This window comes from Abramis brama (assembly GCF_963993115.1).
Source record: "Abramis brama genome assembly, chromosome: 10".
Classification (NCBI taxonomy): Eukaryota; Metazoa; Chordata; class Actinopteri; order Cypriniformes; family Leuciscidae; genus Abramis; species Abramis brama.
This window is the reverse complement of record NC_139972.1, coordinates 24,492,747-24,507,710: the sequence shown is the minus strand read 5'-3', so window position 1 is coordinate 24,507,710 and position 14,964 is coordinate 24,492,747. Positions and strand designations below refer to the sequence as shown.

Below are 14,964 nucleotides of genomic sequence, written 5' to 3'. Positions count from 1 at the left end.
AAAAAAAAGTTTGTATTATTATTTAAAGCTGCAGTCCGTAACTTTTGGCGCTCTAACGGTTAATAAACAGAACTGCATGCGTCTTGCGGAAGAACATTGTAGCCGGAGCTACTTCTTTCTGTTTACGTCTAGTCAAGCGGGTACTGTGATACTCCGCAGTAGTACGACCCGAGCCAGTCTAAAATAGTCTGAATATAAACACTAATTATAGGTGTACCATAGTGATTCAGGATAAGACAAAAACACGCTTTGGAAAATGGATTCATAATGTATTCGTTTATTATATACATTTTGTAAATATTGAACACAAAAAAAAGTTATAGACTGCAGCTTTAATTGAATATATAATATTTTTTTGTAAAATTATTGTAAATATTGTTTCAGTGTGGCTACACTGTGGTAGGTTTTTTTTGTGTGTGTGTGTGTGTGTGTGTGTGTGTGTGTGTGTATTAAATAAATACTCTGGCAATTCAGAAATCAAGTTTGTTTTTAATGTAATCACATTTTATTCAAATGTAATAAATATGATATTATTTTATAAAATGTTCAGTGTGGCTAGGCTGTGGCAGAATTAAAAAGTGTATTAAATTGACATTGTATGTATCCTCCAGCAATTGGGAAATTATGTTTATTTAATTTTATTTTTTTAATGTATTTAAGAAAAATTATTGAATCATTTTAAATATAGCTACAGAGCTTAAAAACTTAAACTTAAAGACTTAAAAACAGCATCTGGATGTGAGCCTCATTCAACAGAACTACCCAAAGGATCCGATTCCCTAAAATGAATAAAATTCCCAAATGTTGCATGGAGAGTGCTGGAGAATTTATTTGTCATGCTACTAAAAATGTAGTTAATTTAGTGTGTTTTTTTGTTTCGTTTTAATGTAGTTACTAACCAACACTGGATCATCTTGAAGACAACTAGATTACTGTGATTTTACAGACACCCCCCCAAACCAACAGACCTCTAGTGTTTTTGGCAGTATTGAGCGAATTTCTTCCACACAAGTGAACACAGACAGTCTTTGGCATTTTCTGAAAGTCACTTTCAGGCTATTTGATCATTCATGCACGAGACACTTTTATTGTGACGTGTCAGTTTACCTCTCGCAGAAGGTGTGCAGGCAGGGCAGGACTTTGGGATTGTGGTAGTGCTCCAGACAGATGCTGCACACCAGGAACTGCTTGTCTATTTGACGCACCACCGGGCTGGTGCTGCCGCTTTCCCGCTTAGCCATCGTGAGAGGCATTCAAATGAAGAGACAGAGGCCTCTCAGACTATAAGAGAGAGAAAGAGAACGTTAATCTCTGAATACAGCTGTAGATATGCATATTTCATCTCTACAATCCCATGTTTATGCAAAGACCAATGAAAATCTTGCATAATCTCAAACTGTCATTTCATGCAAAATCACACAATAAAGGTGTTTATGCATGACAAGGTTTTAAGGTAGTACAATGAAACATGACCTGGAATAAAATCACACCTAAATACAATGAAATAATATTTCTGCAATTTTACAAAAGAACAAAAAATGTATTTAACTGATTCAAAATGATGCACAGTACAAACACATGTAACGCATTCTAGTAATATTTACGTTTCTTAAGCGCCGAATCTGCATATAAGAATTCAACTTTGCCATCACAGGAATAAATAGAAAAAATAGAAAACAGTTATTGTAAATTGTAATCATTTTTCACAATATTACTGTTTTTACTCAAAAATAAGCAGCCTTGGTGAGCATTACAAAATCTTACCGACCCCAAACTTTTGAATGATGGTATGAAAATGTGTTAGTTTTAATAAAAACCAACCCCTAGGACATAAAAGTGTCCATAGGAATGAACAGCTTGACATGTCTGAAAGAAGGAGCTTTGGACATCAGCTATATCCATGACACACATCCATGTGAACATCTGTCTGCTCAGATAGAAAACAGATTAACTGTTCTCTCCATCAACTACAACGTTATTGTTCAGAATAAATGAACGTGAACAACAGAGCAGCAGTTTATCATTCACAAACAAATGTGAAATCCCATGATACCCAAAACATAACAGCCTTTCTGTTATTGAGAGTCATATGTCTGTCTGTCTGTGTTTTTGTAAGCAAATGGTATTGTTTGTTGTTTCAGCATCCATGTGCTTCCTAGTCTGTCGTGATTTTCCACCTCTGACCCATGTCTGATTCCCTGTTGTTGGTTTTAGGATTAGAGTGCCTCGTTTTTACTCGTCAAATCAAATAGGGTCTGTACTCTCGCTAACATTAGTGCAGTGTGATGAATGAACACACCAGCAGCTGTGAGAAGACAGGAAAACTGCAGACTCATCCCTCACATTCTGGGATTAGAAACCTCCCAATTCCATCATGACTAACCTGTAACGTCAAGACGTTCTGTGCTTCTTGTAATCTTTCATTTCCAGCTTGTGGAAAAGCAGCAGACTGTGGTGCCCCGGAGCTGCGGCAATGTTCTGTTCTCTTTATGCTCCCTAAAGTAGTTTTTCAGACTTTAATAAAACACACACACACACACACATTTGAAATATTATCTATCTGAGCACCACACCTTTCATTTCTGTCTCATCGCAGGAGGAAGGACAAAAAGGAAGTCTCTAAAAGGCACTTCCTAAAAATCCTCCCAGTTCCTTCCTCCGTTCACACACAGAGAGAGACAGAGAGAGCGAGAAAGATCAACTAGTCATTGCTAGCCACTCGGATAAATATAAAGACGAGAAAGATTTCAAAATAGTAGGCCTACAACAGAGTTAAAACCCTAGTGAATTTTGGTTAACAATAAATGACGCCCGCTGATAGCATTGTTTCAGTTTGTTGTTTTAGCACCAAATTCCCAAATTAAATTATGCATGGTCAAAAAATGACCCAGACACCTGAACCGACACATTAAAAAGCCATAAATATGTTTGACAACACAATTGGTATAATATATTATAATTGGTATAATAATCATCATTTGATGATTCATCATTTTGCTTTTAGAAACGTGAGACGCAGCCCTCAGGAAATATTTTTTTTTTAAAAGCTCACAAGGGTCTCGAGACACGCTTTTGAGATGTGATGCAATAATGAAAAGAACTGAAATAGCTAAACAGCAGAATAGAAATGTACAATTTAATGCAAAATCACATTCTGTGCAAACAGCCTCTAATTGTGTTATGATCCATGGAAAATGTACACAAACGTCACTTTTCAATAGGGGTGTAAAAGGTCTGAAATTGTTTGTGATTTATTTGATTTGATTCATTTGGACAGTTCACTCATGCACTGAATTGTTTGCAGCGGTTTCTCACATCGAAATATACTTTTTAAGACAGCTCTTTCTTGTGCATGCAGCTTGTGAGTGACTCTGAGTGCAGGTAAAGTCAAAATATGATTATTATTATTATTATATCCATAACAGTATTTCATAACAAAAAGAGTACCACAATATGGGGACAGTTATGCTCTGGTAAAGCATGGTGCTGGGTTCAATTCTTATGATGCATGAACTTTGGAAAAACTTAGTGCTTATGAAACACTAGAAATGCCCTTGCTTTTCAATAAAAGGTTTTGTGATTAAGGCTCCATCTATAATGATTTAACTAATTTTCTATAGAAAGTATATGTTTATACTAGAAATAACAACAATTAAGACAGAATAAGTGACACAAGAAGTGAAACCAAAAATATTCCTCTGGATTGATTGTCAGAACTAATAGTCAGGGAGAGACTCTATACAACAGTTAAAATCCAAGAAAACAGCAAAACAGCAGATTTATGGTCAGAGAAACAGACCAATTTCACAATTACATTCGATTTCGATTCACAAGCTTGCAATTCGATTCAATTCCGGTAACGATTCAAATCGATTTGATATTGATTCATTTGGATGTATATCAGGTACAGTACCATTTTTCTGAAGAAAAAAACATATCTCTTAAATCTCAAAAGCTGTAAATAATACAGGGAACCCTGTCAGTTGGTACATACTATAATATTAGTGAATAAATTTACAAATAATTTGTGTACAAACATTTATATTACACATAAGGCAGCTTTTAAAGATTATAAAGTTATAATATAATATATAATAAATAATATAATGGCTGTCATAAACATAAACTTGTTTTCATGATGGATTTATTAAATAATACATGAAATATTGGAGAACAGGTAAAATATTATGAATATGCAATATAGTGCATATAGCAAAATGCCCCTCTCTATAGTTAATTTTTCTAGCTGTCGAGCTATCATCACTGAATGGCTTTGACGTATTTTTTGCAAGCTGTTTTATTGATTAAAATCGAGAAATTGCTTCTTTTTTCCCCCCAGCCCTATGATGGACAGTTTGCAAATACTGTATACATATATATATATATATATATATATATAAAATATAATTTAATGATAGCAAATATGATGCACAAAACTAGCTGAAATACCATGTGCAACTGTTTAGTAAATTAGCCCCTCTGTTTAGCTACAGCACATGGACGTTAATTCCCATGTATACACACACAAAACACTAGAAAGATTATCCATGGTCATGAAAAACACACCAGACAGAGCTGTGGATTTTCTCAAGCAGACCTCATTGTTTGGTTTTCTGCACGCTCTAGCCAAGCCCAGTAACCAAGAAACCCCAGCGCAGCCCCCCCATCGCTGTCCCGCCCCACCCCCTTCATCATAAGCCCTGAATGAGAGCAGCTGAACGCTGACATCACAGCTGCCCTTCCCTCCTTCTTTGACCGCTTCTCGCTGTCTCTCCCTCTCTCTTCATGCTCTCGAGATTATTATGCTTACTCTAAAGCCCAGCAGAAATTTTAAAAGCCTTTAGCTGCAGCATTTCAGAGTCTGTCTCTGTCATTACAGTCCATTTCCTGTGGGCAGACTTGAGAAAAGGTGCCATTATTGAACTGTAAACATGTTACTTTTTGTACCTTATGGTCACTGAGATATTAGCCTTGTGAAAGTTAGTCCCAGTCTCACCATGAGGATGGGTAGATGATGACAACACTTGTCTTAACTAGCATTGACTGGAGATAAGAGCACACCAAAGTCAGTCACACTTCATCAGAAGTCCAAACCACTGATCGTGCAAAATGCAATATTAAAGGTACAATATGTAACTTTTGGCCCTCTAGCAGTTAAAACAAAACTGCATGCATTTTGTGGAAGAACATTGTTTTGGTTGTGCTTCGGCTGTGCGTGACTGTGCAGATGAATATGGTTATCGTACTGCTCATTAAGAGTTTATAACTAGGCTTAAGAGATATAAAAAGTTTAGATGGAGAGGATCTCAAGCTGACTAGCTGAAGACGTTACTGTAGAGATACCCCTACATGGTACTTCCTTGAAACTAAATTCAGCACAGCGCTACAACAACCAAAATGAAATGACCCTTCACAATAAGGGGCTTTTGCACTAGAGGAAACCTTTTCATAATTCCTAGAACTATTGGCAGAAGCACCCGGATGTCAGCGTGTTCGCACCACAGGAACTAGGAACGATTTTAGTTCTAGGAACTCTTTTGGAGGAACTAATTTAGCTCCTACTTCAGAGTAGGGTCTGAACCAGCACTAGGAACTATTCGTGACGTTAGTGTACGCGGATTGGCCGAACGCACGCGAAACACCAGCACCCGCCATTTTTTTAAAAGCTTTGTAAACACACAGATTATATATTTACTCCAGAAACTAACTCTACGAACATGGAAAACAGTGATAGATGGGCCTCTTAACCTTTACCCTGAGAAGAAAATCCAACACAACTTTGAGGGGACCAAGCTAAACATGATCATTTATTTCTGCTCAGCTAACAACACTGAACATCAACCACACGGCATACGCTAATAACTTTTCATATATACGATGTACTTTCTATGTATAACAGTTCTAATAACGTGTTAGACAGATCGTAAACTAATGAACATGGAGAATGCGAGCACTGTTTGTTTGCTCAGGCTCAGTCGTTCTCAGCGCCGTCGCAACAACGAGCGCGGCTTACGTTAGGGCTGCACAATTAATCGAATTTCTAATCGCGATTACGATTATGGATGCCACGATTACATAATCGTTCAAAGCCGCGATTACAAAAAAAAATAATAAAAAATAAAAAAATCCACTCTGCGTGCATTTAGAGCATGTTATGAGAGGCAAATCACAACTACTTCAGAAAACCCAGCACAATAGGAAGGAACTACCAGGCAGCGACGTATGTGTACGCTGAAATAAAGTCTTTCACCTCAGAAAAACGGACGTTCCTGTCATGTCAGCCGTTATAGGCTACTGTGTTCGTATCGCACACTCTTCAATTGCACGCGCAAATGCGGCGGCGCGCGCTGTGTATAAAGTGCAAAGGAAACTACGAGCATGCAACGTTGTTACATTGTAAATTGGTAAGTCACAAAATAAAAGTAAAATACCAATAAAATCACGTTACTGGTACGTCGTGTGTGAGCTGAGAAGGATTTGCATGCAGGGATGATTTTCATTCTATTCACCAGGAGCAGTTTCCATGTTTCATTAACAGTTCTTGTTAGTATTGTGTATCACCATGGTAACTGTCGTTTTAATATTAACCCCAAAATGCCACTTTATTTTCACTTTCTGTTATTTTTTATATTTTAAATGACTGTGGTGGCTCATACCAACATTGTATTAACAAAAGCTAGTTTGGGACTGCTATTTAATAGCTTTAGCATAGGCCTAATGTTTATTTCTTAGTAGTCTTTACTATTAGTCATATTCTTACAATTTATGTGTATGTTAAGTAAAGGGGGACAGTGTGTGTGTTCACAATTTTTAAGTAAACATGTATAATAATATGCCTATATATATATTCAATGTAAATTGTGATAATCGTAATTAATAATCGCAATTACAATTTCAAGGGAATAATCGACAATTATGATTTTTGTCATAATCGTGCAGCCCTAGCTTACGTCACTTCAGAGTTCCTACTAGTGGTGCGAATGCAACCAGAAAACGTTCCTGGGGGAACCATTAGTTATCGGGGAACCACTCCGGTGGTTAGTTCCTAGAACTATCCGGTGCGAAAGCCCCTATAGATAATGCTTTACAATGAACTGTAAGAGAGATACATATGGCAATTTATCTGTTCACTAAAATACCTTACTCACCTGTTGAGTAGTAAAAACCGCCATCTATGCATGCATCACTTTTACAACATTTCAAATCCCTCAGTTCTCCAAAAAGCCAAGCCAATGGAAAAAGGATTGATGATGAACTGACACATTTAATTTTTTAACAAAACAAAAGTTACACAGCGTACCTTTAAGTGCATGTACTATTAAGAAACTGTTTAAGTTAATAATGTTGCTTAGTGTAATATAAACTTGTGTCAATAAGCCATATAATGTGATACTCTTATCTAATCCTTCTCACACTGTGTTAATAGCTTAATGACCCCCCGCAGCCAAAATCACCATGAACAGTCTGGATCAGATACTCTGAAAACTCTGAATATAGTGTGTATATTCACACCCTCACAAATCCAGTCTGAACAAAAAAGTTTTAGTGTGGTTAAGTTTTGAGTTTAGTATGAATATCCACAATAAATGAGATATTATTAATATTAATCTCTTGTTCATTTAGCCAATCAAAAGTAGTTATATTATGCTATAGCCTATACAAATAAATGAATGCAGTAAACTTAAATAAGTATAAATAAGTTTAAGTTTATAAAAAAAAAAAAAACACATTACAATCTAACCACCTTTTAGGCCTATATATCTGGATATTACAATTACATTACATTTTTATCTCTAGAATCATATTTCCTTATGTATTCCTCCAATTAGGGATAGGCAATAACTTGAATAGTCACATTATACTCAATAAATATTCACAAAATATTCAATAGTTTCCTAAAAAAACAGCATTAGATTAGTGTCATTATGGTAGCAGCAGGGATGAGTTGGAGCAAGATCTATTCTAGTTGCAGCAGTAAAACTTTAACCATAACTAAAATTAACAAACACTCAGTAGAGAGAACAGGCTGCAGGAACAGAACAACCAACTTAAATAGACATAAGAACAGACAAGAAACTAAACAGGGAGTATATATGAAGAGTTCAGATGCAAAAGCCTCTAAGTGCCATCTGAAATTTTCTTCTAGAATGATCATTTTTATCAAGCTTGTATATTTAAGTTCAGTAATTTCACTTAAATGACAATTAATAGGTAATTTCCATTGCCATTTAAGTGAAATTACTGAACATAAATATATGAGCTTGATAAAAAATTTGCTTTTGCATCTGAACTCTTCATATATATATATATATATATATATATATATACAGAGACTAAATGAGTGAGTTAACGGGTAGGTGGGCACAATAGGTTGCTACTTGCTAGGGAAAAAACAACTAGGAAACTAGGTCACACACTAGGAAACTAGGTCAACTAAGGAAGACAGGAACTGGGAACACAAAAACTAAACCAAAACAGAACAGAACATAAACTTGACAATTAGTTTTGTGATCCCACCCTCTTCCACGATTTCACAATAGTGATGGGTCAATCATTTTGTGTTGACCGACCGTGCATGCACAACATCTCATAGGTTCTTTACCGGAAACAGAAAAGATTAGTTCACGTCTCAAGTCTGAGTCGTTCGTTGTTTTGTCACGTGACGTGACGGCCATATTGGATACAGAAATTAGTTAATATTCCCATTTCCCAACCTTACGTACAAACAAGTACGTAGTTAGTTAGTTAGTTAGTAGTTACGTGATGCATTTCTGGTCTCAAACATCTTATAAATACAATTGTGAATTTCTGTCATGATGGTTCTTTTCCATAACTTGGAACCCAAAGAGACTCGAGAGGTGAACTAATAATTTCGGTTTCCGGTACAGACTGCATTGCTTCAGCCTATGGGGATTAGGGCTGGGAATCGAGTTCGATACTTTTTAGGCATGACCGAACTGCCTCGATACCATAGAGTATCAAAAAATGTCTTGTCATTCGGTACCAAATTTCGATAGCTAAGGGGTTAATATCGTCAATATCAGTAAGCCAATAATACAGCATGATTGGCTGTGGTGAGGCATCAAGGAAAAACACTAGTTCACGCCCAGAGACGTTGCTCACATGTGAGGCTGTAGTGTGAAAGTGTCCCAACCCCCATAGATGTAAAAGATGTGGAAAAGATAAAAAGTGTGGATACATTTCACAAGGCATGATGCCAACAGCGAGCGATGCAATATTTGCGACAAGATAATTGCTGCCAAGACCGGCAACACGATAAATCTGATGAAACACTTGACAGTGCACGGAATAACTGTCAAATAAACCGAAACTCAGCGTATAGGCTACTTGCCTCACAGACATGAGAAATAGGCATTTAGAAAGCTTGAAATATCTACTTTTAAACTAAATAATTTGAATCGAAAACAAATACTCTCTGATTATGTGATCCAAATGAATGGTGCATTTATAGGCGTGTGCACATTCACAATACTACGGGATATGACGCGTCAGCAACAACGCCATCTTTGCAGCCAACACTAGCCGCATTTCCATTACCCTTCAAATTGAGTAAATTGAAATTGCGATTTGAAAATACGCCCAATGGAAACTCGTCATTTTCGCAAAACCTCCCATATATCACAAAGTTTTCACGCTTGCCTGAGGTGGTTTTTCAGGCAATTCATGTGCCCCGAAATCGCAAGATGTCGAGGAAAACATTTCACTGTAATTGTAATTATCTAAATAAATTAGATACATATAATTTGGTAGTAAAAACATAAAGTGTTGCACATTTTATTAGTGCAAAGATGAGTATGGTATGTGTAGGCCTATTTTGTACAACATTTGCAACTGTTTTTATCACTTAATTAGAAGCACCACAATTTTAAATGTGTGTCTTCTGTTAGTTATATATCAACTATTGAACAGACAGACAGACCGTGTCTAAAATGCAAAGTATTGAAAATATAATAAATAAAAGCTCTGTAAACACCTGCACCTACATTTCAGTCGCATAACATCGGTTAATGGAAATGCCGTCATTTCGCAATAGATTTTTATCGACATTAGAAAATATCACAAAAGTTTTGCGCAAATCTGTTATGGAAACACGGCTACTGACCTATTTTTTCCCGACACATTCATAATCATTAAGCTACTTTTGCCAGTGATTTGCGGCAAGATTTATGCGCATATATTCCGCCCCCCAGTGGCCTATATGAGTCTTTGAGTCTGTAAACTGTCAAGAAACTGAAACAAATCAAACCAATTTTTTTTTAAGGTAACATGTAATGTAATCTTGTTAAAACGAATTTCATAAAACTGGTATCGAAAAAAGTATAGTTCAGGAACCACGTATCGAAGTCAAGGTATTGTTATTATCGGTATCGATATCGGAATTTTTGAACAATACCCAGTCCTAATGGGGATGTGACATGACAAAAGAACGAAGGGCTGGAACGACGCATCTACATAGATTAGTCATTCTGTGTGGAATGCGTCGATTCGTGGCACTGTTTATTTTCCCCAATGATGCCGTCTCCTAGGCATGCTAAAAATCAGCAGTTATTACAAAAATATCGAGCCTGAAATAAAGTGTGGGAATTTTTTAAACAAAGACTGAATAAAAACTGAAATGGCATACCACAGCAGCATAACTTCTATGCAAGAGCATCTGAAAAGAAAATATCCCGGGGCTCTCCAATCTCAATACAACGAGAGAGCAGCGCAAGTATTTGGACTATTACAGTGAATTAATACACAGTACTAGAATACGGTTGTCAATCCAATATTTTGTGCTTAATACAGCTTAATTCATAAAGCATTCTGTTTTTACGAGCTGCTGTAAAATGTGGCTCAAATGTGCTCTCTGCAACCGGTTACAAAGCATTTAAAGCTGTTGTTGGTTATTTTAAATAGCTAATGGATGAACTTCTATTGGACTAATTTTTCAAACACGCGCTGTCAATTGTAGTAAAACTTCACGGTTTTATGGACACTGCCAGCAGTTTGATCATACAGCTGAATGAACATATTCAAGCAGCTACTTTAATCTCCTTAATGAACTAAACATATCAGGATTCACACCTGTAAGCAACTGATGCTGTAAATCCCAAAAGGAGACTGTGAACAGCCATAGTAAACAACTTTCCTAAGTAGGCCTACACTGCATAAACCTTTACTTTTGTGATAAATAATATTAGTGGGGGGATACGAAATGAAATGACTTGAAAAAAGATTTGTTCATTTTGATGAACAAGACTCATAGATCTTCCTATCAATATTTAACACAGAATGTCAAGACTGTGATACTTTTTTTTTTTCAGGAATCTTTAATGAATAAACAAATTCTAAATAACATTAAAAAAAAATTTAAATGGAAATCTTTTGTAAGATTATAAATGTCTTTACTGTCACTTTTGATTAATGCAATGCATCCTTGCTAAATAAAAGTAGGCTATTCATTTCTTTCAAAACAAAATCTTACTGACCCCAAACCTTTGAATGGTAGTGTACTGTGTACATTACTGAATATCAACTATATCCTGACTTTACAGTGGCAGAGAGAGTTCATATAACACACAGTAAACTAAACCTCAAACTACACAAATATGTCTTTAGATGTCCCAGATAGCTGCAGAATAATGAGGACCAACACAACGAATATTGCAAGTACAGCTCTAGAGTACCTTCTACAGCAGACAGCACTGACCTCACCATACAGTGATTTATGATTTTCTGCTGAATGAATCTCATTTATGGTGTGCATTCTGTGCAAGCATAAATATTCAACAGCAGCTACAATGTGTAGTCATTGTGAAATACTCATCATTTCAAAGTGGCTATGTGGCTTAGGATAAAAACAAAACAAAAAAATCTATATAGGTTTTGTACAATCTCCACAGGCTAATATTGAAAATAATTTCCATAACAGAATAAAGGTGGATATGCCTAAACTGAATATCATGGTTGTATTAAGCATTAGGTTTTAAGGGCCTTTAATATTTCTTTCTTAATGCCCAATTCTAAGATCTTTTCTCAGCAGGGATGGCGTTTAATCGGATTGTAACGCTGACTTACATTCCACAAAAAAAACAAAAAAAACGTCTGGGTCTAATCTGCCTGGGACAGAAACCGCCACCTAAATAATAGAGGACAGTAGAGCCCGTTTAGGACAATAGAGCCGAATAGATAGTCCATCATTTCCATAAATTTCACTTTCTGGCAATTAGTCAACATTAGCGAAGCCGCTCGGCAAGACAGCATGTGACTCTTTCCATTACCTGTGTCTAATTGAAGGATATTGCACGCAGCAGGCAATAAGCAATTTACCGCAGGACTGCAGAAAACAATTACAAAAGATCCTCAACACCAGGTCGTAAGAGTGTGCTTTCAGGACAGATATCCATGTGTTCAGACTTTTAAGAAACCTATGATGTCTAAAGACCCAAAAGGAAGCAGTTACATGGATTTATTCCATATAACTGGGTTAACTTTGCATGCTGAGCATTGCGTAAGCGGCATTTACAGTGTTGAGTCTGGGGGGATGCCATGAGTCACAGAGCACTAACAGAAGTGATGCATCCGTGGTTCTTTATCCTTATATGTCTGGTTTGAACTGCAGACGTGGGCCGGATAGTTACTTCCTGTTACTTCCTTACACTGTTTGTACATCCATGAATAATGAACAAATTCAAACATCTTTTAACATGGCTTGCAGACACTGACTATGGATTTGTATTGCATGATAGATATATTTCACAGTTGGACTATGAGCAATGATCTTGCATAGTTTTATTGTTCTCTCTGTATAAATCTGTAAGATCAAAGTTCATGGCCCAGTTTTTTAACATTCGAGTGTGTAATTCCAATGCTTTTAAAAGGGACAGCTGAACAGTTGAACAGATTTGATGTCCTCATGGAGGATGTTTAAAGAATCTTTTCACAGCTTCCTTACACAACAGTTCACAGTGTCCCTGTCTGTCAAGCTTAAAAAAGGGCAAAATCAGTCCACATGACTATATTTCAAGTCCTCTAAAGCCAGATGATAACTCAAGAGTTGCATCGAGTTGAACACAAGAACTGCTTAAGTTCCATTTGAAAATCAATCATTCTGATTGTTGATCCAGTTCACAAATTGGACTGAAAAAAGAGTCAGTGAGTTCAAGAACCAGACCAGGGCTGCAAGAAGATAATTGAAAATATTGGCACCAAATGGTATTTACGATCTACTTAAGTTTACAATTCTTCTGAAAAACGCATCCCAGTCTGATTCATCAATGAATCGTTCAGTCTGAGTGATTTGTGATCTGAATCAACAGTTCAATGAAAAGAACCAATTCAAATAAATGATTAATTCACAAATATGAATAATCCAGTTTGAGTTCAACTCACCGACTCACCGATTCAGTTAAAATACTTTAATGGTGTTTTTGGGGCGGGACTGAAAGACACCCAATATGAGCTGTCATGTATGCAAAAAAGCTGTGTGAAGATTCTTCAAAACTATATTGTTGTCATGACATGTGACATGAGTAAATAGTGACTAAACTAAGAGTAGGCCTATTGAAAAAAAAGAGGTAACACAATCCATTTCTAATCAGTGTCGCATAAACACTGAGTGGCTTTTTCTGACAATGATGATGTGTCAGCACATCATGCAGCTCTTTTGGTTTCACCATCAGATGAACTAACAGTCATTGACCATAGGGAAAACAGAGGAGGTTGATATCATCAATTATGATCTCTATCCACACACAACCAAGAGTGGATCTCATCACAAAAGAGACAGTTCATGAATGTCTTATCACAGCTGATCCTGAATAACCAAACAGTGCATGAGGCCTGAGGACATGGCTGTCCATTGAGAGATGCTTGGCTCCTGACTGTTCAGCCTAATGAAAGCCTTGTCTGCTGTGCCACTCAGCTCCATGTGTCTTTAAAACCAGATGAATGAATCTGTCCATTACTTCCTATCAGTTACCCCATATCATTTACCCAAGGATTATTCAACGCCACATTGACTCATTAGTACACAGTAACAGAAGGATTAAAATGAAGCCATTTGTCTTTATGACATAGCTAAGATGCTGAGGCGAAGGCAAATTGCTGCAGAACAAGTTAAGCCACATTTTCCAAAGCAGTCATTAGTCACACTATGTAAACTTGTGTTACTGTGCACCAGCAGCAAATATATCATTATAATTTATATTATTTTTACTGATATTTACACTTTTCAACTAAATTTCTTATGCACTTTTTTTTTTAAACAGTCTTTGCGAGTAAAAGAATAGAACGTATTATTTGAACAAATTAGTACTTTGTTAACATAACAGTTCTTAAGTGAGAATTGCATAGCATTAATATGTAAACAGTAGGTCAAAACAAATTTGCAACTATTCAGATCACAAATTAAATGCACATAAATATTAAAGTCATGCATAGTGAAAATATATTACATTTTTTTAACATATAGTTTTGTTGTCCAATGATTATTTAGTTCTTATTCAGACCAAAAATAGAAATGAAACTAAGGAAAAATCAGTCAGATCAGATATTACACGAATACCAGTCAATTTGAAAACTATTTTATTTTGCCAAAAAAGTCTTTAAATGTCTGTTTACTTTGACTGTATATGGTAAGATGAAGGTAGAGAAACAAAGAAAGAGAAAAGAAAGAAGAAGAGAGACATATCCAATAAAATCAATCTCACACTACCTAGACAAATCTAGTCAGCATGATTGGATTCATTGTGATGCATGAGTGCACTTGTGTGTGTATCTGTGTAACAAGTTAAATTCTGCACACACACACACACACACACACACACACACACACACACACAGAGAGAGTAATACACAAACTGCACATTTCTGCAAGGTCAAAATATTCCAGACCACCAGGCGCCGCCCAGCCCCCTGTCAACTCGATGGCAGAATGCAGAGTAAACTGTCACTCACACG

The 14,964-nt window shown here is 36.3% G+C and overlaps 1 protein-coding gene across 2 annotated transcripts in view; it reads right to left on the bottom strand.

The window, feature by feature from the left end:
- Window positions 1–14,964, bottom strand: part of trim3a (tripartite motif containing 3a) — a 30,247-nt gene that overhangs the window by 12,966 nt on the left and 2,317 nt on the right. Inside the window, exons 1-2 of one of the 2 annotated variants that reach the window (XM_084126980.1) lie at window positions 2,384–2,519; window positions 1,108–1,281 (exon numbers count right to left, since the gene is read on the bottom strand). In XM_084126980.1, coding sequence (XP_083983106.1) covers window positions 1,108–1,253 — 146 coding nt within the window. In that variant the 5' untranslated portion in view covers window positions 1,254–1,281; window positions 2,384–2,519. Of the gene's footprint in view, window positions 1–1,107; window positions 1,282–2,383; window positions 2,520–14,964 lie in introns of those variants that run through there. The other variant, XM_084126981.1, reaches the window with a different exon arrangement.